Here is a 26,909-nt window from a genome sequence, read left to right on the forward strand (position 1 = left end):
ATGTTAGCTGTCCAAAGGCGAGCTGGGAAATTCTCTCTCAATGCTGAAATCACTTCCCCTTTTAAGGCATTCAACTGATTGGGTTAAGCATCACTCATTGCCGATGGCAATCTCCCTGATTGATATAATTATAACCAGCTATCTATGATTTACCACTGCAGTAAAGTCAATGGTGACTAAAAGTCCATAAATGCCCTAGTGTTGCAGTTAGCCCAGTGCTTACTTGACCAAACAAATGGGCGCAATTGCCTGGCCGAGTTGACACAATAGCCTAACCATAACAGTATGTATATACCACATTTTGTTTATCCATTCATTGGTGGATCAACACTTGGGTTGTTTCCATCTTTTGGCAATTGTGAATAATGCTGCTATGAATATCAGTATGCAGCTGTTTGTTTGTATCATTGTTTGTTCTTCTGGATATATTCCTAGTGGAGGAATTGCTGGATCATATGGCAGTTGTATATTTAGCATCCTGAGGAACAACCAAACTGTCTTCCACAGAGGCTGCACCATTTTACAATCCCACCAACAGTGAAGGAGTGTTCCTATTTCTCCACATCCTCTCCAGCACTTATTATTGTCTTTTTAAAAAAAATAATGGCCATTCTATGCAATGTCCTCTATAGCTAGTGATATGGAACATTGTTCCATGTGCTTTTTGGCCATTTGTATTTTCTCTTTGGAGAAATGTCTATTTAAATCTTTTGCTCATTTTTAAATTGGATTGCTTGCTCTTTTATTGTCTAATTTTATGATCTCTTTATATAGAATGGAAATCAAACCCTTAACAGATATGTGGCTTCCAAATATTTTCTCCCATTGAGTGGGCTGCATTTTCACCTTCTTGATAAAATCCTTTGAATCACAGAAGTATCTGAGTTTGAGGAAGTCCCATTTATTCACGTTTTCTTTGTTGCTTGTGCTTTCAGTGTAAGGTTTAAAAATCCACCACTAACCATCAGGTCTTGAAGATATTTACCTACAGTTTCTTCTAGAAGCTGTATGGTACTTACTTTTATATTTAGGTCTTTGATCCATTTTGAGTTAATTTTTGTATAAGGTGTGAGCTGGGTTCTTCTTTCTTTCTTTTCGCTATGGATATCCAGTTCTCCCAGCACCATTTGTTGAATAGACTATTCTGTCCCAGCTTGGTGGTTTGACAGGCTTGTCAAAAATCAGTTGGCCATAGATGCAAGGTTCTATTTTTGAACCATCAGTTCAGTTCCATTGGTCTTTGTGTCTATCTTTTTGCCAGTAACATGTTATTTTTACCACTGTATCTAGGTAATATGATTTAAAGTCTGGAAGTGAGAGTCCTCCAACTTCACATTTCCTTTTAAGATGTTTCTGGCTATTCAGGGCCTCTTGCCCTTCCAGATAAATTTGATAATTGACTTTTCAATTTCTCTAAAAAATGCTGGTGGAATTTTTATTGGGATTGCATTGAGTCTGTTTTTCAGTTTGGGTAGAATTGACATCTTAATGATATTTAGTCTTCCAACCCTTGAGCATGGAATTTTCTTCCAATTATTTAGGTCTTTTAAAATTTCTTTTAGCAATGCATTATAGTTTTTAAATACAAGTGCTTTGCATCCTTGGTTAAGTTTATTCCTAAATACTTGATTCTTTTAGTTGCTATTGTAAATGGAATCATTTTCCTGACTTCCTCCTCAGATTGAGCATTACGAATGTGTAGAAACACCAATGACTTTTGCATATTGATCTTGTATCCTGACACTCTACTGAAATCTTTTATTAGCTCTAGCAGCTTTGTTGTAGATTTTTTTATTTTCTAGATATAGGATCATATCATCTGTGAATAATGAAAGTTTTCCTTTTTCCTTTCTGATTTGGATGCCTTTTATTTCTTTGTCTTGCCTGACTGCTCTAGCTAGAACCTCTAACATTACATTGAACAATAGTGGTGATAGTGAGCATCCTTGTCTTGTCCCCGATCTCAACAGGAAAGCTTTCAGTCTTTCACCATTGAATACAATGTTAGCTGTGGGTTTTTCATATATGGCCTTTATCATGTTGAGAAAGTGTCTTTCAATTCCTATCTTTTGTAGTATTTTTATCAATAAAGGATGCTGTATTTTTTCAAATTCCTTTTCTGCATCAATCAATAAGATCATGTGATTTTTCATCTTTGATTAATGTGGTATATTATGCTGTTTGATTTTCTTGTGTTGAAGCACCCTTGCGTGCCTTGTAAAAACCTACTTGATCATGATGACGAATTATTTTAATGTGCTGTTGGATTCAATTAACAAGTATTTTATTGAGGAATTTTGCATCTATATTCATTAGAAAACTGGGTCTATAATTTTCTCTTTTTGTAACATCTTTTTTTAAAATAATGTGATTTCTTTTTTTTTTAAGATTTATTTTATTTATTTCTCTCCACTTCCCCTCCATTGTCTGCTCTTTGTGTCCATTCACTGTGTGTTCTTCTGTGTCCACTTGCATTCTTGTCATGAGATGCTGGGAAACTATGTTGTGGTTTTTTGTTGCATCATCTTGCTGCATCAGCTCTTCATGGGTGCAGTGCCTTTCCTAGGTGGGCTGCACCTTTCTCACGCAGGGCGGCTCTTCTTGCAGGGCACACTCCTTCTGCATGGGGCTCCCCTACACAGTGGACACCCCTGCATGGCACAGCACTCCTTGGGGGGGGCAGCACTGCACATGGGCCAGAACACCAAGTGAGTCAGGAGACCCTGGGTATTGAACCCTGGACCCTCCATATGGTAGCTGGATGCTCTATCAGTTGAACCACAACCACTTCCCTTTTTTGTAATATCTTTATCTATCTTTGGAATTAGGTTGATATTGGCTTCTGAGAATGAATTTGATACCATTCCTCCTTGTTGAATTTTTTGAAAGAGCTTGAGTAAGATCAGTATTAAATCTTTTTTGAATACTTGGTGGAACTCACACATGAAACCGTCTGGCCCTGGCCCTTTCATTTTGGGGAACTGTTTGATGACTGTATCAACCTCTTTACTTGTGATTGGTTTGTTGAGGTCTTCTATTTCTTCTAGGGTTAGTGTAGGTTTTTGTACATTCCTAGGAATTTTTCCATTTTGTCTACGTTGTCTAGTTTTTTGGTATAAAGTTGTTAATAGTATCCTCTTATGATTGGTTTTTTTCTGTGAGGTCAGTGATAATGTTCCTGTTTTGACTTTTTATTTCATTTATTTGCATCTTCTCTCTTTTTTTCTTAGTCAGTTTAGCTTGTCAATTTTGTTAATCTTCTAGAACCACCAACTTTTGGTTTTGTTAATCCTCTCTATTGTTTTTTTGTTTTCAGTTTCATTTATTTCTGCTCTGATCTTTGTTATTTCATTCCTTCTACTTGCTTTGGGATTACTTTGCTGTTCTTTTTCTAGTTCCTCCAGCTGAGTAGTTGGTTGTTGATTTTAGCTCTTTCTTCTTTTTTAATGTAAGCATTGAGGGCTATAAATTTTCCTCTTAACACTGCCTTCACAGCATCCCATAGGTTCTGATATGTTGTATTCTCATTGTCATTTGCCTTGAGGTATTTGATTTCTCTTGAAATTTCTTTTTTGACCGATGATTATTTAAGAGTGTGTTGTTTAATCTCCATATATATGTGAATTTTCCCTTTTACTGTCATTTATTGATTTCCAACTTCATTCCATTATGATCAGAGAAAATGCTTTGTATAATTTCAATTTTGTTGCATTTTTTGAGATCTGCTTTGTGACACAACATATGATCTATCCTAGGGAAAGATTCATGAGCTTGGAAATAATGTATATCCTGCTGTTTGGGATGCAGTGTTCTGTAGCTTTAGTCCACTTATCATGTTATTCAAGCTCTCTGTTTCTTTATTGATCTTCACCCAGATGTTATATACAGTGCTGAGAGTAATGTATTAAAGTCTCCAACTATTATTGTAGGGATGTCTGTTTCTTCCTTCAGTTTTGCCAGTGTTTGCCTCATATATCTTGGGGCATCCTTGTTAGGTGCATATACATTTTTTATTGTTATGTCTTCCTGGTGAGTCATCCCTTTTATTCATATGTAATGTCCTTCCTTGTCTCTAATAATGGTTTTGATTTTAAGGTCTATATCATCTGATATAAGTATAGCTACCCCAGCTTTTACTTTTTATTTTTTTATTCCTGCATGTGTGGAATACCTTTTCCAACCTTTCACTTTCAGCCTATTGGTATCCTTGGATCTAAGGTGAGTCTTTTGAAGAAAGGATATAGATGGCTCATATTTTCTTATCTATTACACCAGTCTGTGTCTTTTGATTGGGGAGTTCAATCCATTAACATTCAATGTTATTATTGTAAAGGCAGTTCTTATTTTATCAATTTTGAGCTTTAATTTTATCTGTTTATTTATTTATTTATTTATATTTTACCCACCCCCTTTTGCTTGCTGGCTGCTTTCTGTGTCCATTCACTGTGTGTTCTTCTGTGTCTGTATTTTATTTTTTGAATTTATTTCCCCCTCCCCCCTTGCAGCTTGCTTGCTGTCTGCTCTCTGTATCCATTCACTGTGGGTTCTTCTGTGTTTTTTTGCTTGTCTCCCTTTTGTTGTGTCACCTTACTGAGCTGTCTCTCCATGGTACTTGGGCCAGTGGCTCTCCAAGGCACATAGGCTGGCAGCTCTCCGCAGTGCGTGAGCTGGCAGTTTTCCATGGCACGCAGGCAGGTCTGCCTTCACAATGAGGCCCCCAGACACGAACCCAAGGCCTCCCATATGGTAGATGGGAAGCCCAACTGATAGAGCCACAGCTGCTTCCCTATCCTTTTATTTTTCACACTTTTAGTTACTCTTACTGATACAGTCATCATTTCTAGGCTCTCTTCCAGTCCTCTCTCTCCTGCCTTTTCTTTTCAGGCTCTAACACTCTCTTTAGTATTTCTTGCAAAGCTGGTCTTTTTGTTATGAACTCTCAGTTTCTGTTTATCTGTGAATATTCTAATCTCACCCTCATTTTTAAAAAAGATAATCCTGCTGGGTATAAAATTCTTGGCTGGCTGTTTTTTTCTTGCAGAATCTTTAATACATCATACCACTGCCTTCCGGCCTCCATGGTTTCTGATAAGTTCATGTTAATCAGATCATACAATATTTATCCTTTTGTATCTGGCTTTGCTTAGTATAATGTCTTCAAGATTATCACATATGTCTCAATTTCATTTCTTCTTTTTTTTCCCTATGATCTCTTTTTTTTAAATGTTACTTTCAAAAAATGTAAGAGGTTCCTATATACCTCCACCCCCCCTCATCCCACTCCTTGCACATCAACAACCTCTTTCATCATTGCATTTGGTGAATACATTTTGGAGCACTGCCGCACCACATGGTTAGTAGTTTACATTGTAGTTTATACTGTCCATAGTCCATTCAGTGGGTTATGGCAGGATATATAACATCCAGCATCTGTCCCTGCAATATCATTTAGGACAATTCCCAGTCTCAAAAATGCCCTCAACATCACATCTCTTCTTCCCTCTCCCTGCCCTCCACAACTACCATGGCTACTTTCTCCTCATCAGTGCTACAATTTCTTTCATTACTAGTCACAATAGTTCCATAGTAGAATATCAGTAAGTCCACTCTAATCCATATTTTATTCCTCCAGCCTGTGGACCCAGGGATGGTGATGTCCACTGCAGCATGGTACTTCATTATATGTGTATACCACATTTTGTTTATCCATTCATTGGTGGATGCACACTTGGTTGTTTCCATCTTTGGCAATTGTGAATAACACCACTATAAACATCATTGTGCAGATGACTGTGCATGTCATGGTTTTTAGTTCTTCTGGATATATTCCTGGTAGAGGAATTGCTGGATCATATAGTAGTTCTATATTTAGCTTCCTGAGGAATTGCCAAACTGTCTTCTACATAGGCTGCACTGTTTTACATACCCACCAACAGTGAAGGAGTGTTCCTATTTCTCCACATCCTCTCCAACACTTATTATTGTCTGTTATTTTAATAATGGCTATTCTATGTGGTGTTAGATGATATTTCACTGTTGTTTTAATTTGCACTTCCCTAATAGCTAGTGATATGGAACCTTTTTTTCATGTGCTTTTTGGCCATTTGTATTTCCTCTTTGGAGAAATGTCTATTTAAACCTTAGCCCATTTTTAAATTGGATTGCTTGCTCTTTTATTGTTGAGTTGTATGGTCTCTTTATATAGATTGGAAATCAAACCCTTATCAGATAAGTGGTTTCCAAATATTTCCTCCCATTGACTGGACCACCTTTTTACCTCTTGATGAGTTTTTTTGAATCACAGAAGTGTTCGAGTTTGAGGAGGTCCCATTTATACACGTTTTGTTTCAGTGCTTGTGATTTTGGTGTAAGGTTTAAGAAACCACCACCTACCACAAGGTCTTGAAGATATTGGCCTACATTTTCTTCTAGGAGCTTTATGGCACTTGCTTTTATATTTAGGTCTTTGATCCATTTTGAGTTAATTTTTGTATAAGTTGTGAGACAGGGGTCTTCTTTCTTTCTTTTGGCTATGGATATCCAGTTCTCCCAGCACCAATTGTTGAATAGACTATTCTGTCCCAGCTTGGTGGTTTGACAGGCTTGTCAAAAATCACTTAGCCATAGATGCGAGGGTCTGTTTTTGAACTATCAGTTCAGTTCCATTGGTCTTTGTGTCTATCTTTTTGCCAGTAACATGCATGTTAACCACTGTAGCTAGGTAATATGATTTAAAATCTGGAAGTGAAAGTCCTCCAACTTCACTTTTCTGTTATAAGATGTTTTGGCTATTCGGGACCTCTTACCCTTCCAAATATTTGATAATTGTGTTTTCCATTTGCTTAAAAAATCCTGTGGAATTTTTATTGGGATTGCATTGAATCTGTATATCAATTTGGGTAGCATTGACATCTTAATGATTTTTAAAAATTATTTATTTATTTATTTATTTATTTATTTATTTCTCTCACCGCCCCCCCACCCTGGTTGTCTGTTCCCTGTGTCCATTTGCTGCATCCTGTTTCTTTGTCTGCTTCTGTTGTTGTCAACCACATGGGAATCTGTGTCTCCCTTTGTTGCATCATCTGTCAGCTCTCCGTGTGGGTGGCAAAATTCTTAGGCAGGCTACACTTTCTTTTGCACTGGGCGGCTCTCCTTACAGGGCACACTCCTTGCACATGGGGCTCCCCTATGTGGGGGACACCCCTGTGTGGCACGGCACTGCTTGCGCGCATCAGCACTGCCCATGGGCCAACTCCACATAGGTCAAGGAGCCCCAGGGTTTGAACCGTGGACCTCCCATGTGGTAGACGGACACCCTAACCACTGGGTCAAGTCCGTTTCCCCTTAATGATTTTTAGTCTTCCAATCCATGAGCATGGAATGTTCTTCCAATTACTTAGGTCTTTTAAAAATTTCTTTTAGTAGTGTATTATAGTTTTCTGAATACAAGTGCTTTGCATCTTGGTTAAGTTTATTCCTAAATATTTGATTCTTTTAGTTGCTATTGTAAATGGAATTTTTTTCCCTGACTCCCTCCTCAGATTGAGCATTATTAGTGTATGGAAACACCACTGATTTTTGCATATTGATCTTGTATCCTGACATTCTACTGAAATCATTTATTAGCTCTAGCAGCTTTGTTGTAGTTTTTTGGGACTTTGTAGATACACAATCATATCATCTGCAAATAGTCAAAGTTTTAATTCTTCCTTTCCAATTTGAATGCATTTTATTTATTTGTCTTGCCTGATTTCTCTAGCTAGAACCTCTAGCACTATATTGAGCAGCAGTGGTGACAGTGACCATCCTTGTCTTGTCCCTGATCTCAATGGGAAAGCTTTCAGTCTTTCACCATTGACTGTGGGTTTTTCATATATGGCCTTTATCATGTTGAGAAAGTTTCCTTCAATGCCTATTTTTTGTAATATTTTTATCAAGAAAGGATGCTATATTTTGTCAAATGTCTTTTCTGCATCAATCAATAAGATCATGTGATTTTTCTTCTATGATTTATTAATGTGGTGTATTATGCTGATTGGTTTTCTTGTGTTGAACCAGACTTGCATGCCTGGTATAAAACCAACTTAATCATAATGGATAATTCTTTTAATGTGTTGTTGGATTCACTTAGCAAGCATTTTATTGAGGATTTTTGCATCCATAGTCATTAGAGAAATGGTTCTGTAATTTTCTTTTTTTGTAATATCTTTATCTGGCTTTGGTATCAGGGTAATACTGACGTCATAGAATGAGTTTGGTAGCATTCATTCTTGTTCAATTTTTCGGAAGAGCTTGAGTAAGATTGGTATTAAATCTTCTTTGAATGTTTAGTAGAACTCACCTGTGAGACCATTTGGTCCTGGGCTTTTCATTTTGGGGAGCTGTTGGTGACTGTTTCAATCTCTTTACTTGTGATTGGTTTGTTGAGGTCTTCTATTTCTTCTAGGGTCAGTGTATGTTGGTTATACATTCCTAGGAAATTTTCCATTTCATCTACATTGTCTTGTTTTTTAGCATAAAGTTGTTCATGTTCATAGAATCCTCTTATGATCTCTCTTATTTCTGTGGGGTCAGTAATAATGTTTCCCTTTTCATTTTTTATTTCATGCATTTGTTTGCATCTTCTCTCTTTTTTTCTTTTCAGTTTAGCTAAGGGCTTGTCAATTTTGTTAATATTCTCAAAGAACCAACTTTTGGTTTTGTTAATTCTATTGTTTGTTTTTTTTGTTCTCAAGTTCATTTATTTCTGCTGTGATCTTTGTTATTTCATTCCTTCTACTTGCTTTGAGATTAGTTTGTTGTTCTTTTTCTAGTTCCTCCAGCTGTGTAGTTAGGTTGTTGATTTTAGCTCTTTCTTCTTTTTTAATGTAAACATTGAAGGCTATAAATTTTCCTCTCAACACTGCCTTCGCAGCATCCCATAGGTTCTGATATGTTATATTCTCATTGTCATTTATCTCAAGATATTTATTGATTTCTCTTGAAATTTCTTCTTTGACCCACTGATTACTTAAAAGTGTGTTGTTTAATCTCCATATATGTATGAATTTTCCCTTTTTTCCCCTGATTTTTTATTTCCAACTTTATTCCGTTATGATTAGAGAAAGTACTTTGTATAATTTTGATTTCGTTGAGTTTGGGATCTGTTTTGTGACCCAATATATGATCTATCCTGGAGAAAGATCCATGAGCACTTGAAAAGAATGTATATCCTGCTGTTTTGCGGAGCAATTATCTGTATATGTATATTAGGTTTAGTCCATTTATCATATTATTCAAGCTCTCTGTTTCTTTACTCATCTTCTGCCCAGATGTTCTATCCAATGCTGTGAGTAGATGTTCTATCCAATGCTGTGAGTAGAAGTCTCTGACTATTATTGTAGAGATATCTATTTCTCCCTTCAGTTTTGCCAGTTTGCCTCATATATCTTGGGGCATCCTGGTTAGGTGCATATATATTTATGATTGTTATTTCTTCCTGGTGAATCATGCCTTTTATTAATACGTAATGCCCTTCCTTGTCTCTAATAACAGTTTTGCTTTTAAAGTCTATATCATCTGATGTAAGTACAGCTACCCCAGATTTTTTTGGTTTCTGCATGCATAGAATATCTTTTCCCAACCTTTCACTTTCAATTTATTGGTATCCTTGGGTCTAAGATAAGTCTCTTGCAGACAACATATAGATGGCTTATATTTTCCTATTGATTCTGCCAGTCTGTGTCTTTTGATTGGGGGGTTTCATACAGAAAATACAGAGTTCCATCTACCCCCATTATTTTTTTTAACATTAAAGAGATAGCTTTTAAATTAGGTATTTAGAACTGTGCATGCCTTTGACCCAGTAAGCCCAATGAATAGGAAACTGTTCAAAGAGGTTATTACCTTAGGTATATATACACAAAACTGTTCAATAATAATGGTAACAGTAAATATTAGTTGACGGTTTACTGTGAGTCAGGAACTATGCTGGGTCTTTTACATGCATCATCTCATTTAATCCTCACTTCGATGTTATAAGACAGGTACTGTTATTGTTACATCATTTTACAGGTTAGAAAAATGGAGCTTTCAGAGTTAATGAAACTCTCACAAATTCATACAGTTATTATGTGGTCTGGTAAAAACTTGAACCCAGGAAATTTGACTTTAGATATCAAATTTAAACAATTACAAGATGCTAAAAAAGGATGCTCATCACACTATGTTATATAATTTTGATACATGGTAAATTATGATCCAACTGTAAGATAGGATATTCTGCAGCCATTAACACTCATGTTGTAGGAAAATATTTATTAACAATGGAAATTTGAGTGAAAAAACAAGCCATGATACAGCATGTACAGTATGTTGCCACTTTTGTTTTTAAACATTCACTCATATTTTTATAGCTATATGGAAAGAAAACTGGAAAATGTTGACTAAGATAGGTCTTTCTGGATTAGCAATGGATAACAACGATTATCTCCGGGTGAATTAATTTGTGTCATTTTTCCTCTGTGTTTTCCTGTGATTTTCCTGTTTTGTCAACTGAGCAATTTTTGTTGTTGTCGTTTGGTAATTATAAAGAAGAAAAGTGGTTAGATTTTAGACTGCCAATCCACTCATATAGAGCATACCCACGGTGTTATTTCATGTAAATTCCTCTATCTCAGCAGACTGTGAAGAGATTTGTGGAAAGCATGGTGCATTGAAAATGCACTTTATATAAATTCACCCACTCTCAATTTTATTTTTTATTTTTGGAGGAGTCTGTGATCATAGATCTTTAATATGTGATGTCCATCACAGAAAAATGATTATCTCATGGTGTAATTAACAGGGTAAGTTAAGGTCTATCTTTACATGGAAAGAAGAAATGTACTGCTTTACTTTGAATAGTTGTGAAATTCTGCCTGGCAACATAATGGAATTAAAATAGCTAACTTACAGTCAGAGCCTAGATCAATAAGATACAGAGCATTAAGAAAAAAATCAACAGTGATATCACCAATTAAACTTGAACGCCAAGTTAATAATCCTTGTTAGAGCATTGGTCATGCTTCAAAAGCAAAGTTAATAACCTCAATAGAAAAAGGAACTACATCCGGCCAGAACATTCAAGGATAATTTGTAAGCATTCAAAGTATTGTAAAGAGTATTGTAAACTTAGTGATGTGACAAAAAGCAAATTGAAAGAGACTTCTACCATCCTCTGTATATTTTTTATGAGGCACAAGAAAACTTGAAGTCTTTGTATAAGGTATTAATGCATTCTTTGTTTTTGTTACTGCTTCTGTTAATAAGGGAAATAATAAAATTAAAAGTTATGCAATTGCCTTTTCTATATCCTACAAGTACGATACCATGATCAGAGGCCAAGACAAGCTTTTTCCTATGGAGTGCCCACGACGCTTCCTTCATTTGAGGAGCTACCTTTCTTTGAAGGTGAATTATTTTGGTAAGCTAAAAAATCCTGATGTAGGAGTGTGTGAATGTGCACGTGCCTGTGTGTGCCTGTGCACACCCCACAGTGTACAGGACATGGTATATGACCAGTTTATATTTATTAAATGAATATTAGACAGCATTTCTTAGGTAGATATTTTTAAATGGTTAATGAGAGGCAGGGGAATTCCATTTTCATCCATTGTCTAGGCTGTTAGGACATTTGCTACTTGAGACAGTTTGCTTAAGCTGGATCTGGAAAGTTTTGGATATGACAGAGCTTGGAGCTATAAAACTCCTGGCTCGTCTACTTTTAGAACACGTGTATGTAAAAGTTCAGCTTATCAAGATTTTTTTGTTTCCTGTGTAACTGTCTTTGAAAACCACTTTTCCTTTGCTCCATCATCTTCCCAATGCCTTCCCAAACCACATCCATTATATTTCCTGTTTATTCTAAGGATACAAATTTAGCTGTAATTCTTCACAGAATGCAGTGAACTTTTATCTGAAACAATATGTATATCCTGCCATCTAGTGGACAGAAGGCAGAAAACACAATCCAAATAATTGAAATAGGAGTCTTCGATTTGAAACAGGTGTATTGAATCTGGAGCATGAAGAGGTCAAAGGAACAATTATTACCAAACTTATTGCTTTTGAAAATGTTTATACCTCTATGAATAATAACTACCTGTTTCAGAGAGAAGGACTTGACTTATTAAAAAAGTCAGCACCTATTAAGTCATAAGATGTAGAGATTTTGCTAGGTTTTAGCCAGTACTTTCACACAAACATGATCAGAGTAAAGATACTTTTTATTCTTGTAACAGAATCTGTTTTTCAACAAATACTTTTTCCACAGAGGTACATTATATAATTAGATACAGCAGATCTTCATCATTCAGGGATTCCCTCTTTGTGAATTCTCCTACTCACTGAAATTTATTTCTAGCCCCAAAGTTAATGCTTTCAGTAACTTCTGTGTATACACAGGAGTGGCAAAAAATTTGAGTCACCTGGCATGCATGGTCCCAGCTGAGCTCAAACAGAACCACCTCTGCCTTCTCGTTTCAGGTCTCTTACTATAAACAAGGGTCCTTTTCACAGTATATTTGGTGACACATTTTCCACATTTTTTGTGCTTTTATTTGGCGATTTCACTATTTAAAATGCCCCACCCTAATACAGTGCTGAAGTGCTGTCTTATAGAGAAAATACATGTGTTAGAAAAGCTTCATTCAGGCATGAGTTATAGTACTGTTGGCTGTGAGGTCAGTGTTAATGAATCAACTGTATACATTAGATAAGGTACCTTTAAATTGAAACACATATAAAAGAAGGTCTTGTATTGATTGACAACAATGTGGTTTCCCCCTAAGATCAGGATGCCTTTCTACTTCTATTTAATGTGTTATACTGGAATAGCCAGGGTAGTTAGGCAAGAAATAGAAATTAAAGTCATACAGATTAGAAAGGAATAAGTCACGAATAACAAGCTCTTGTATACAGAAAATCCTAAGTAATCTGCTAAAAGACTGTTGGGACCAATAAACAAGTTCAACAAGGTTACAGGGTTACAAGATCAATATATAAAAAATCAACTGTATTTCTATACACTAACATTGGGCAAACCAAAAATGAAATTAAGAAAATGATTCCATTTACAATAGCATTTTTTTTAGATTTATTTATTTATTTATTTCTCTGCCCCCCCACCCCCAACAGTTGTCTGTTCTCTTGTGTCTATTTGCTGCGTCTTCTTCATCCGCTTCTGTTGTTGTCAGCGGCATGGAAATCTGTATTTCTTTTTGTTGCGTCATCTTGTTATGTCAGCTCTCCGTGTGTGCGGCGCCATTCCTGGGCAGGCTGCACTCTCTTTCGCGCTGGGCAGCTCTCCTTACGGGGCGCACTCCTTGCACATGGGGTTTCCCTATGTGGGGGACACCCCTGCGTGGCAGGGCACTCCTTGCGCGCATCAGCACTGCACATGGGCCAGCTCCACACTGGTTGAGGAGCCCCTGGGTTTGAACCGTGGACCTCCCACATGGTAGATGGACGCCCTGACCACTGGGCCAAGTCTGCCACCTACAATAGCATTTTAAAAAGAATAAAACACTTAGGAATAATTTTAACAAAAGAAGGGCAAAACTATGGAACGTTGTGAAATAAAGACCCACAGCAATGGAAAAACATCATATGCTCCATGTATCAGAACACTTAATATTGTTCAAATAACAATACAACCCAAAGTGATTTACAAACACAGTGCAACTACTATCAATATCATGACTGGCTTATTTGCAAGAATTGAAAAGCTAATCCTTAAAATTCATATGGAAATTCGAGGGACCCAGAATAGCCAAAACAACCTTGAAAAAGCTGCAAAATTCACACTTCCTGTTTTCAAACTTAACTAAAGAGTACCGTAATCAAGATAATGTAGTACTGACAAAGGGGAGACAATGAAATTAAATTGTGAGTTCAGAAATAAACCCATATACCTACCTAAGGTCCACTGATTTTCAACGAAGGTGCCAACACTATTCAGTGGAGAAAGAATAGTCTTTCAACAAATGGTCCTGGGATAACTGGATAATCATATGCAAAAGAATGAAGCTAGGTCCTTATTTCATACCATGAGCAAAAATTACTTTAAAATGCATCAAAAACTGATATGTAAGAGTTAAAATGATTAAACTCTAAAAACAAAAGTATAAGTCTTCATCACCGTGGATTACACAGTATTTTCTTAGTTATGACGCCAAAAGCACAAGCCACAAACAATAGATACCCTGGACATCATCAAATTTTAAAACTTTGTGCTTCCCAGAATATGTGCAAAAAGTGAAAAGACCCCCACAGAAAGGGAGAAAATATTTTCAAATCATGTATCTGATAAGGGACTTGTATCTGGAATATATTAAGAATAATTACAATTCAATTATTTTAAAAAGACCACCCAATTTAAAACAATGGGCAAAGGATCTGAGGAGACGTTTCTTAAAAGAAGCTATATAAACGGGCAATAAGCACGTGAAGAAATGCTCAACATCATTAGTCACCAGGGAAATGCAAATCAAAGCCACAATGAGATACCACTTCACTCCCAGTAGAATGGCTGTAATTAAAAAGACAGGTAAATGTTTGTGTGGATGAGGAGAAACTGGAATGTTCATACACTGCTGGTGGGTATGTAAAATGGCACAGTTGCCTTGGGATGTTTGGCAATTCTTCCAATGGCTAAACATTTGAAGCAATTCAAATGTAGGTATATAAGCAAGGCATATAAGCAAGAGAAATGAAAATACATGTCCATGCAAAAACTTGTCATTGATGTTCACAGCAGCATTATTCATAAAGGCCCAGGCGTGCAACAACCCAAATGTCCACAGTCTGATGAAGGAATTAATGAATTGTGGTGGGTCCATACAATGGAATATTATTTGGCAATAAAAAGTAATGCCATTCTGATACACGCTACCACATGGATGAACCTCGAAAACATGCTAAGTGAAAGAAGCCGATCCCAAAAGACCACATATTACGTGGTTCCATTTATAGAAGATATTTAGAATAGGCAAATTCGCAGACGGAAGGTAGCATTGTGGTTGCCTGGGACTGGTGGGAGAGGGCTCGGATGAAATGCGGGTGACTGCTAAAGAGTACAGGGCTTTTCGGAGTGACAGAAGTGTCCTAAAACTGATGGTATCGAAGTTTGTACAACTGAAGGAATATATTAAAAGCCATGGAATTGTACACTTTAAATGAGGGATTTGTATGTTGTCTGAATTAGATCTCAACAAAGGTGTTATTTGAAAAATTGCAAGATCTCAGGAAGGCGACAAAAGAGAAGTGACCACAGAGCGTGGGATTATGGAAGCCACTGGCGACCCTCCAAGATCCATCTCAGTAGAGTGATGAGAGAAGCCCAGCTGGACTGGGTCAAGGAGATCAAGTGAGGTGAGGAAATCATTACAAACACCTCCACCTAGATTTCGGGGAAGGGCTGCAGAAGAGGAGTGTGCAGTCAGGGAAGACTTTTTAAGTTGAAAATGATGAGGCACACAAATGGGGTATCTCAGAGGCTTGCTGTGAGTCAAATGAGAAGCTCTGCATAAAGCACTTTAAGGCGCAGCACGTAGCACACAGCAAGTGCACAAACAGCATCAGGCCACCGGGCGGGGGGGGGAAGGAGGGATTTTCAGTGCAAAGACACAGAGTTGAGGGGGGACACGTTTCTTTGCTTCAAGGAGTTTACGGTACATTGGAAGAGGTCATTAAGGAGCCACATCTAAGACCCTGTGCTACGTGGACTGCCTGGGGCATTCGTTTGTGCGCCCTAGGAGCCACAGAGGGGCTTGGGTGCAGCCGAGAGGGGGTGCAGGAAAGGTGACCCGAGGGAGAAAAGAACCGTTTAGTCCCTCTGCCTCACCTCCTGCCATCGCCGCCCACCCATGGAAATGAACAGAGCGGAATCTCTATGCTCGAGAACGTCAGAGGCTGGTAGAGGAAACAAACTAGCAAGAAATCATACATAAAATTATATGATAATGGAAATGCTATGGGGAATGGTTTTACTCTGGTTTTCTTTATGAAGGAGTACTGTGAAGCCATCCAAATAATGTTTTCAAAGAATATCTGATGACTCTATTTCCTTGGATTTTAAAAATATGCTGCTTTGAAATTATAGTCATAATAGTTCTCATGCTTAGAGGATATTGTAAAGCAGTATAATTACAGACAACATGAGAAAATCTGCTTCACTTCTATCACACTAGAGGCTGACGGTTCTTTAAAAACAGCTATAAACTAAAATAAATCAGGATGAGGAGAGAATTAGAATCTATCTTCCTTTTGCAAGTGAAAGACAGAATTGCCAGAGGATACTTTCACTGCCAAAGATGATTTTTCCACTGCTCTTTTCCTTAAGCTACCTCTCCTAGGAAAACCAGTCCCAGCAGCAGGGAGTTAAAAAACAGTCCCAGTGATTTCCGCCACCCGGCTATCCTTAGGCAATAATGCTAAAATCTACCGTAGCCTCTAGATGTACAGGGCCCAAGCCTAGGGTGGCAAATGCCTTTCATCTTATATACTAATATGCTTATTGGTAGCTGGAAGTGGCTGCCACAGTTCCTGGATTGGGAAAGAGTCCAAGGTCAATGAAGGCTCAGCAAAGTTGACTAATTGTTAGTATCATCTGCCACCGGCATGAGTTTGGGGAGTGGGAGCCTGAACACATCATTAATAGATTTTTACCAATATATAAGAATCTTCTGGGTCAGTCAGTTATTTGGTAACATTCTCAGGCTATAGTATTTCATCACTGTTCCCCCCTTTCCTAATACTGAACCCAAAACTTCATGAGCACTTTCAACCATTTTGGTTTATTCCATCACAGATATACAACGCAGTCCTTATTTGAGCTTTCCTATCATTAAACATGACTGGATTCAAAGGCTTAATGAAATTCACAGGGTTTTCATTACTTCTGTGGTGTTTAGACTTTATTCTGCTGTGAGAAGAAGACATCAATTTAGCTAGAGGGCTTAAGCTTCACCAGTGAAGATGTTACTTTGCTAACAAGCATACTTTCTTTTTTACTATATATTAGCAATTCTACATCCATCTGGCTTCACCTGCTACAGCCTAATGGAACTCATACTATCTGTTAATACCTATCATTTGTCATTTATTAAAAAACCTAAACAATGATAGAAATGTTTTCTCTAAATAGTTTTGTAAAAATAGTTGACCGTCATCTGGAGAAATAAGGAACTCTTCAAACATGCTATTGCTAAAATATCTGCAGACAGCTTCAATTCAGAAGCTAATTCACTTTTCTTGGGATTGTGAAATCATATACAAAGAAAACATGTTTTTACAAGTTAATGTCCACTTTTCAACAATTAAAAGAAGAACAAAGTGTATTATATTTAGGAATCACTATGTTGAATTGTTAATAAGTTATAGTGTTTAAAGGGCAAATTTAGGAGGAATGACATATTTTAAATTATGTTTTGTTTTACCTTACCTTACCAGGAAAAGACTGTAGGAGATTACTAGAATCACAGTGAAAAATTCTCTATTGACTTTAAAACTTCATTTTACCATATCATATTAAATATAACAGTTTCCAAGCCAATTTTTGGTCACTACCTTAGCAAACTAAAAACTAAAGTAATTAAGAAAATAATTGTGATACTACTAAATAGCATCATGAACATGTTAATATCTTTAAGAATATAATCACAATTCATTGTAAAATGTGCCTTGTTTCCTCTTTTCTTTGTAATTTAATACATTCAGTACATAGAATACATATTTTTATGCTGTTTTTCACAACAATGATGATAAAGATATTTATCACAACCTTTTGTAATTTTATTATTTCTTGTGCTTATGGGCTATCATATCTTTGTTCTAGAATAAATTTAAAGTGAGTACTATTCTGCAGATTGCTTACTTTTGCAAAAAATTAATTTTTAGGTTAAACATTACAATCCTAGGGAATATTTTCATTTCCAAAATTTTAATAAATTCTAGTACAGGTTGCAGTATTTCCAGTAACAGTAGTAAGAAACAGTAAAGAGGTAGGCATGAGTTTTATTTTCGGGCTAATGAAGTGTTTTAAAATTGATTTTTGATGATGCTTGTAAAGTTGTGTGAGGATATTCATAGCAGCATTAGCAATGGAATGTAGACTCCTCAATAGGTAGTTTCAAAACATGTGGCCGTAATCATAACTTGACACTCATTTTTTTTCCTATTAGGCCCCATCTATAAAATTACTAATACACACCTCAGTTTCATAATGCGTATATCTAAATTCATGCCAATATTTATTTTGCCCTGTGCCCTCGACGGTAACATAAAGCTTATGTAGGTCACTACAAAGTTGACTGAACAGCAGGGTTTTTTGTTTTACAAAAGTTAAAGAAAAATCTTTATTTCAAAGGCAGATCAATTTGGATTTCAATTTAACTATATTAAAAATGGTTTCTTTAATGGATGGAATTTTATTGAATGTCTTATCACTGTGTCCCTTGATTAAGCCCATAAATAATTCCTTTTGCCCTGAGGAGAATCCCAGCTCCTGGTTGCTGTTTGCCAGACCCAAGACAAAACCACGTGACCAGGGTCTAGCTACTCCCTTGTGCGCTACTGTCCTGTCACGCTGGTCCTCCTTGGGGGTCTCTGCTCGTCACTCCCCCGCTTCGGGTTGCCTGCAAGCCAGCTGAGGTCGCAGCTTTCTCAGACTTTCCCATATTCCACTGGATTAGACCAGCTCCTTCCTCCAGGCTACCAGCGCAGCACTGACGTGCCTTTTACACCATTCACTTGTAGTCAGGCTTAGCTCCTGGGGCCCTTTTTCCAGTTGGCGATAGGAGAGCATTAAACCAAGTGCGGGGGTCTTCTAGGTGTGGGGTTTTGTGGGACTGTACGAGTCACCCACCGACGGAGCTTGTCGTTTCTCATTCAGTGTTGTCTTTCTTACTAGGCCTTAGAACTGTGCAGGCAAGGGACCCAAGCTCTTCATCCTTTGCTCCCTGCTTAATTCCTTGTGTCTTCCACAGTGCATGTCATGGTAGCCACTCAACTGCGTTTGTCAGCACGTGGAAGCTCCTTAATTCAACTTACCCATTTTGCTTAGCTCTGAGAAATAGCTAAATTTTTGCCCCACTGTAGGATACCTAATACATTGTTTCATTCAAAAATGCCTCATCTTTCACTGTTTTAGTGTTGTTGTTTTCAGAAGTAGATAGTATAGACAGCTTAAGTTCAATTAGCTTTTGTAGTTATTTCACCATATTTATAAACCCATTGAACAGAGTACTCTGAGCTTATCTCTTAGATAGGTGTTTTAGTACTGTTTCATTTTACACTTACCTATTTACACTTACATTGCTGTAACCATTGCTAGCTAATATAACACTTCTACATAACTACTCACACATTTTTGACTTCTGAAATTTTGGTTGAGTGAAAAACTGCCATTTTAGATACTGTTTACAAAGCTCACACTCAAGGTGTTGTCTTCTTCTTTTATACTATGCTTATAGTTACAATAGGTATGACCAGGTAGTGGGAATTTGATACAAACTGGTCTTTGGAAAAGTCACTATACTTTTGTGTCTTTTTCATATCTAATGAAATAGGGAAACTACCACTTACCTTACAGTAGTTTTGTACTTCACCCAAGCTTTCATTACTCAGTAAGAATTACTAGGTGTTTGAAATTCTTCTGACTTAAACATATGCTAGTTAATAACGTATCTCATTAACCATATTCCTTTAGCATCATCTGAGATTTAGTGCATATACCAATTCCATTCTGTAAAAATATGCCTTCAGAAAAGCCTGGAGTTGCAAAACTCACAGTGAAATTTAACTTTTCAATCAATATGTAAGCCTAACAATATTTTAAATGATTATTATTTTTATTAAAGTATATAGTCCCATGACTCTTTGAGTGATCTTCAGTTTAAGGAATTTAGCAAGTTCATGTCTGGCTTATTAAGCAATAATCTTTATTTTATTAACATACTTTTCCTTTATTGAGTACAAAATAAACCTTTACAAACTATAGCCATAATCATCAGGAGTAGATCAAAGCCACTGAGCAAACAAACAGGCTATAAAAAAGTTTATTAAAAAAATAAACAACATATGTAAACATTTTTTTCAGTCATAAGGCTTTGTAATACAGCATATCAGGTCCTTATCCTAAATTTCTGCAGTGAGAGCACCTTAACTGTAAACTAACAATAATCAGCTTAATTTATCTTCCAGTGAACTATTGTGTCTATATGAAAATAAATAACCAGGTTCTGCTCAGTATACTAATAAACACAGAAAATCACAAATGTACAATAGATCTCAGCAAAAACAAAAATATCTGCAGTAACATGTGAAATTGAATTCATATATTACAATTATTTTTATAACATTTTCATGTTTAAATTCATTATAATGTAGACTAGACTGAAGGAAAGCTACAGGGGAGTAGGAAAAGGGTAGGGAGGATAAGATAAATAACCATATCAACACATACACACAGATTGTTTTGGCAGAAGCAAAACTGAGGACATAATTTCTATATTTTTTCTTCCATGTGTTTATTATTTTAGGCATGTATTTCCTTTACTTTTAGATGGAAGATATGTGACCCCAAATGAATGAATATAAAGTCGGCAACCATAATTTCCAATGTGATAAAATTTTGAGGAAACCAGTTGTCAGGGACATAATTCAGTAACTAACCAAAAGTCAAGCTAAAATGGACAGTATAACCAAACTTAATAAGTACCTGAGATTTTGCTCCAAGAAACTGAAGGAGAAGATTGTTTTCCTTAGGGCAAAATATTTACTATTGATATAATCCTTTCATGCTTTGTTCATCATCTGTTGGAACTTATCTGTTAGGTGCCTAAGATGTTCCAAAATGGTCAAATAATACAGTTTTTCTTTTGTCTACTATAGGTGAGATATTTTATCACATCTGATTTATTTTAAATTAATTAACATTTCAGGATTTAGTAAACCTTAACCAAATAAAAGTTTAAATGAAATATCAAGCAATGTTTCTAATTTACTTTTTCGCTGTATGGAAAAAGCTAAGTATCTGTTGTTTTGTCAATTGAATAACCATTTATATTGAATAATGGTTATTGTTACAGTATATTTTATTGAAAAAAACAATCGATTTCACAAAAGAAATCCTGGCAAATTTAAAAAGCTCCTGGATAGCCATTTCTGTAACTTAAAAACTCAGTAGTCTATTTGTATCATATATATATGATTTATAAAAGTGATTCCATGAATAATTTTAAGAAATTTAAAATCCTGATCTACTTCAAGGATCCATTTTATAATCCCATTTCTGAAAATAAAATATACTTGTTATTTCTACCATATCAGCTTATGTCAACAGATGTCTAATCTTTATCCACAATTAAATGAAATGTAAAACAACTACAAAATGCTTAAATTCTACCAGTACTATTAGGGTAATTATGCATTTAAAGAGGAATAAAGTTAAATGGTATGAATGTTTACCATACATGATTATCTGTGAACAGAGCTAGACATGTATAACTTAATTTTTAAAAATTCTACTACAAAATGAAAAAGCTTTTCACTTCTGGATAACAAATAAATGGCTACTGATGCAGTAAGAACTCTTTCTACAAGAAGAACCTATAGATAGCCTTTCTTAAATGTATACAATACGGCCTTTAGTCAAAGGTCAATAATCTTTTAAAAATCTATTTTGGAATTCTAATGGATAAAACTTTATAAGTTATATCCAGTAAAACTTTTGAAAATTACATTCAATAAAATGTCTTCAAAAAGGGAAATGTCATTGCACAATCTAGGTGAAAAATGGAAATATGTATGCATTATAAACCTGTTGCTGAGGCCAGGTAGTTTAAATGGGACTTTGCATCTATTCCAGGCATCAGATTTTTTTTTTAAATAGGCAAGTTTACTTACTAATACCACATTATTTTTTACCAAGAAATTAAGAGCCCTTTCTTGGCTTTTTGTTGCACAAATTACCAACAAAACAAAAGAAAGAATGAAAAAGGCACACCTCATTACAAACCAGAGTTGATAGACATGGATATAAATGAGAACAAAAAACGATTAAAAGTGGCCTTAGCATAGTTTTACATTGGTATACATTTGTTCACACTTTTGTGTATTTCAAGTTACTAAGTATGAATCCAGGGGAGAAAACATTTTTTGAGAAGTTAGATATCCATTACTATTTTGGTAATAGGGCCACAGCTTTTGAAAACACAGCAGCATGAAACAATTCAAAGGTAAACACAGCATCATCATTTTAATTTGTTCACCTAAAAAAAAAAAAAAAAAAAAGAAATGCTTTAGTGATATAAGGCACTTAGTTTAAGACAGAAATTCTTTCTCCAGTTCATATATAGATGGCTGGCTGGTTTTGCTCTTCATTCTGCACAAAGGCACAGTGTAGTCCCTGTTCTGACCTTCCACGTCAGTGTCGAGCAATGAAGGCGTGTGGAATTTAGTCCTCTCCTTGGCACCCAGGAACCAGGCAGGGCCTGGATGGCCCACTAAACAGTGTGCCTGTGCAGGCGGAGACCCTGTCCTCTGTGGAAAAGCCTGCTGTGGATCTAACTGGCTTCTCAGGGAGGAAGGGCGAGGCCGAGGTACAACATTGGCAGTGCTTGGTGAGGCCTCCCTGGGCAGGTTATTGTGAGGCCAGGATGGAGAGTGCAGCATCCCTGAAAGCTGGTCAGTTGGCAGTTCAGAGGCTTCAGTGGCTGAGACAACAACTGCATCGGCTGGTTGAGGAGGCAAAGACAGGTGCAGTTAGATAATGATTCCTACAACAAATATCAAGAAAAAGAATTACAATGGCATTTCCAACGCAGTAATCACTTTAAAGTGAGCTTCAAGGAAAAACATAATCCCAACCTTCTAAAACTATCAGGATATAATGATATATATATATATATATATATATAAAGAATACTATGAGGTTGGCAAGAAGGCTTCAACTTATGGAAACTGTTATCAGAGCTAAATAATCTTCATAGCGCTGAGGCCAATGATAGTTATAAATGTTTTACTGATAGGATAGATTTCAAAATGGACAAATTTAAGACTTTTAGACATGGTGGTTAATAACAATGATTTCACTTTTAGATTACAATTTGAAAAAATAATGAAATAGGAAAGCAGTTAGGCTTTTGTTTCCTCCTTTTTTTGTTCTGAAGAATTATGACCATTTTAACCAATATTTACTGGCTTATAAAAAAGAGGAAAAGAAAGACTTCTCTTAAGATAATTGGGCTAGATTTTTTCCTTGTGCTAGATTGCTCCTAAATTCCTAAAACTCTTGCATTATCAAAGAGTAATAAACCATTTTTTTCAAAAGACAGTAATCTGAAAAAAATCATTACAGAAAATGTCTAGGTGTAGTATAAGAAGAGAAGCAATAGAGGAAAGCAGTTTCAATTTTATTATGACTTTTTATAACCAGCCCTACCATAGTATTTTACCATTTAAAAAGCACTTTTCACAGGCATTGATTGCCTTAATTACATGAAGTTGATGGAAATACCTTCATATAAAATAGAAATAATTGTCAACCCCTACACAGCACTTAGTGTGCCACTTAATTTTTTTATCACAAGCCTAACAGTGATAAAGGTTAAGTAAGTATATTACCACCCCCATTTTACAGATGAAGAAACTGTGGTTTAAGGTGTATAAGTTGATTTGCCCAAGGTCACTCAGGAAATAAGAGCTCAAATTTGAACCCAGGTAGTTCCTATATTCAAAGCCACTACACTATGATGCCTCTCAAGGCATTAAAATGAGGAAACAGGTAAAATAACTTTCCCAGGATCACAAATTTATCAAATGGTTCAACTAGAACCCATATCTTATTCCTAAAAGTTCAAATCTCCTGTTCTTTCCAAGCATCTGCATTGCTTCCTCAAGGATCAATATTAAAGTGCTGTTTAACCATAGAAATTTGAGTACCACTCGAGCACACAATGGCAAACTCCAATCACGTAAGTAATCATGCATTTTAGAGCTAGAGAGAACATAAAGGTGAGGAAGAGGAAGGCACATGACAGAGAGGTAAGATCCCAGGTTCAACACCACTACTTACTAACCATGTGTTCTGGAGAAGTCATTGATTTTCTATGAGCTCTAATTTCCTTACTTCTGAACTGGGGATTTGTACATAATATAGTTGTTACAAAGACTAAGAGAGATGATTCTACTACAGTGCTTTCTCATCTATAAAGTCCTATATAAGTACCTCTGGTGGCCTTCCTCTCAGTCATCGAATGGATCAAAAAAGTCTCCTACACAATTTGACTTGTTCTTCTTGTTGAACTTCCACATCTGGACATTTGTCACTAAGCTTTTTGGTGTATTATACATGTCAGTAGCGTAATACCTGCTAAACTCAATTGCCACATAAAGTGAGCAATGAAGCAGTGTGATGTAGAAGATAAGGTATCACACTGAAGGTTACAAATTCAGTTTTGGTATTTGTTCTCCCACTAAATGCTGGTTCAGATTTGGGCAAATGACTTGATTTGTCTGTCTTCTCTGTAACAAAAGAGAGTTGGGTCAGCTGTTCTCCAAATTCTCTATTTTAATATGCTATTCTATATTTAAGTTACTGAAACTTAGTTATTCTTTTCTCAGAATTAAAACTGTAGTTAATTAAAATCAAATTAAAAAGGAGAGAAGGCTAAAACAAATTCTAAAATGTAAGCACTTGGAAAAAAAGATAAAATCAGATATATGTACTATTTGACATTCTACTCTCTACAATGGTACTTCATCTTTCACCCAACCTACTTGGGATCTGAAAAGCATTTCCATCAGACATGGACCGTCTGTGATGTGAAGCTCTTTCTTTTGAAGATGCATGATAAGGCACATTCCCATGTGTTTGCTTTATGAGGGAAGGTGACAGTTTTTTTGATATATGAAGATCAGTCTCAAGTTTTGGCATGGAGGTAAACTCACGACCACTTCCTGGAATAGCAGAACAAAAATATGGAGTGGGAACATCTGGGTCACAAGAGACATGTGTGCTACCCATAAAGACATCTTCATTGTCGGTCTGTAACAAACACTTTGTGGAAATAGAAGGCATGGACAGAAGGTTCACAGCTTTTGCTGATGGGAGTGAGGATGGGCTGTTTGCATCTTCTCTTTTAGACTGCAGCCTGGCGGGAGGACTGGCACTTCTGCGAGACTTGGAAGCACGCTGGAATATACCCTCACGCTTCTTCTTCTCTTCCTTGGGCAACAGTTCTTCAGAGGCCTGTGTTTTATTAAGTTCTCTGATGTCCAGTCCCAAAGCCACAGACGCCAGCAGCATGGTGCAGCCATACAAAGCAGATTCTGTTTTCTTTCTCTGGGGTGTTCTGCTCAGACTATTTGTGGGAGTTACTTGAGGAGTGCCAGTGGCAGAATTTGCAGAGGTCCCCTTCTCAAAGCTTGTAGGTTCCACAGTATTCTCTCGTTGATCATCTTTCCAAAGAGGTAGATCAACGTATGTTTGATTAGGCAATTTCATTTGCTTTGGTTTTCTGTTTTCTAATCCATCAGAAGAAAGTTTTGGCTCCTCACAAGCACCTAAATAAAGATATAACACACAAACATACTGTAGTACCATTTTACAGTAAAAATTCATCTAAATTATTTTCTAAAATGAAGCTAAAATTTGATAAATAAATATTCTAAAACAAAAAATATAAAGTCCTTTTCAGTTCAGCAAATAATTCAAGGAATCTAAGGAACTGGAGTCCAGTGCTTTATTATTCAAATCATCTGCTGTTTTCAATCATTCAGGAAATTGTTCATCATTGGCATGGGTAAAAGAAATTATTGTAAGAAATAATCATCAAAATACAAAAATGCACACACATATACATGGGCATTATGTCATATAAAACATGCTCTAAATATATTCCAGGAACCATCATCTATAGCTAGCCTGTGTGTAAAAGAACTATTCTGTCAACTATGGTCATCAAATGGTGCCGCTTGAACCAGCTGCACCTGCATCACTTAGGAACTCACCGAAACGCAACTCTTGGGCCCACCCCAGACTACTGAATCTGAAATTCTGGGGGAGGAGCCCAGCAATCTGTATTTTAACAAGCCTTTTCTAAAGTTTGAGAACAATTGTAGTAGAAGAAGATTCTTCAAAGAGGTGATGAAATCCCAAAGGTTCACAAATTATACTAGCTGAGGATGCTATAAATCTTATCCTTTATTTGTTTAATAATGAATGATTAGGGAGCAGCTGTGGCTCAAGCAGTTGCGCTCCCGCCTCCCACATGAGAGGTCCCGGGTTCAGTTCCCGGTGCTTCCTGCAAAAAACAAAACAAACAACAAAACCAATTCAGAGAAGCTGATGTGGTTCAGCAGTTGAGCGCCAGCTTCCCACATGCGAGGTCCTGGGTTCAATCTCCAGCCCCTGGTACCTCAAAAAAAAAAAAAAAGATCAAGCTTCAAATTCCTTACTCTTGTTTCCAAAGCAGTATACAACAGAACCTCCAATTACTAGCACTGTCTTATTACAAGTAAAAATGTGCTCTATCATCTAGGCAAGCCCAAACACTAGCTTTTCTGCAATCAAGTCCATGCTCTTTCCACCTATGCCTTTTGTTCAAGGTGCCCTCTTCTTCCTTAATTAGTCCCCCTTCCACTCTTCAGCACTATTTACCAAAGTTCCAGTTTCCCTCATAAAGTTCTTTCAAAATATTTCCACCACATACAACTAGGTACTGCCCATTCACCCTCATATGGAATCTCAGCCTCCTTTGACAGCCCCATAGCATCTTTCAGATTTTCCCTGTTACTGACTTTTAGTGAGCTGTGGGCAAGCCCATAGGCATAGTCTTCTAAGGACATGTTTACTAATCTTTTAGTCCTCTAAGGGGTTTTCCCTG

At 36.5% G+C, this 26,909-nt stretch overlaps 1 protein-coding gene across 2 annotated transcripts in view; it reads right to left on the reverse strand.

Annotated features, from left to right (window-relative positions):
• Positions 1-20,062: 20,062 nt before the first annotated feature.
• Positions 20,063-26,909, reverse strand: part of MAP3K21 (mitogen-activated protein kinase kinase kinase 21) — a 78,786-nt gene continuing 71,939 nt past the window's right edge. Inside the window, exons 9-10 of one of the 2 annotated variants that reach the window (XM_058309525.2) lie at positions 24,802-25,587; positions 20,063-22,757 (exon numbers count right to left, since the gene is read on the reverse strand). In XM_058309525.2, coding sequence (XP_058165508.1) covers positions 22,345-22,757; positions 24,802-25,587 — 1,199 coding nt within the window. In that variant the 3' untranslated portion in view covers positions 20,063-22,344. Of the gene's footprint in view, positions 22,800-24,801; positions 25,588-26,909 lie in introns of both variants that reach the window. The other variant, XM_058309527.2, reaches the window with a different exon arrangement.

Source organism: Dasypus novemcinctus, chromosome 13 (genome assembly GCF_030445035.2).
Source record: "Dasypus novemcinctus isolate mDasNov1 chromosome 13, mDasNov1.1.hap2, whole genome shotgun sequence".
NCBI classification, from domain to species: Eukaryota; Metazoa; Chordata; class Mammalia; order Cingulata; family Dasypodidae; genus Dasypus; species Dasypus novemcinctus.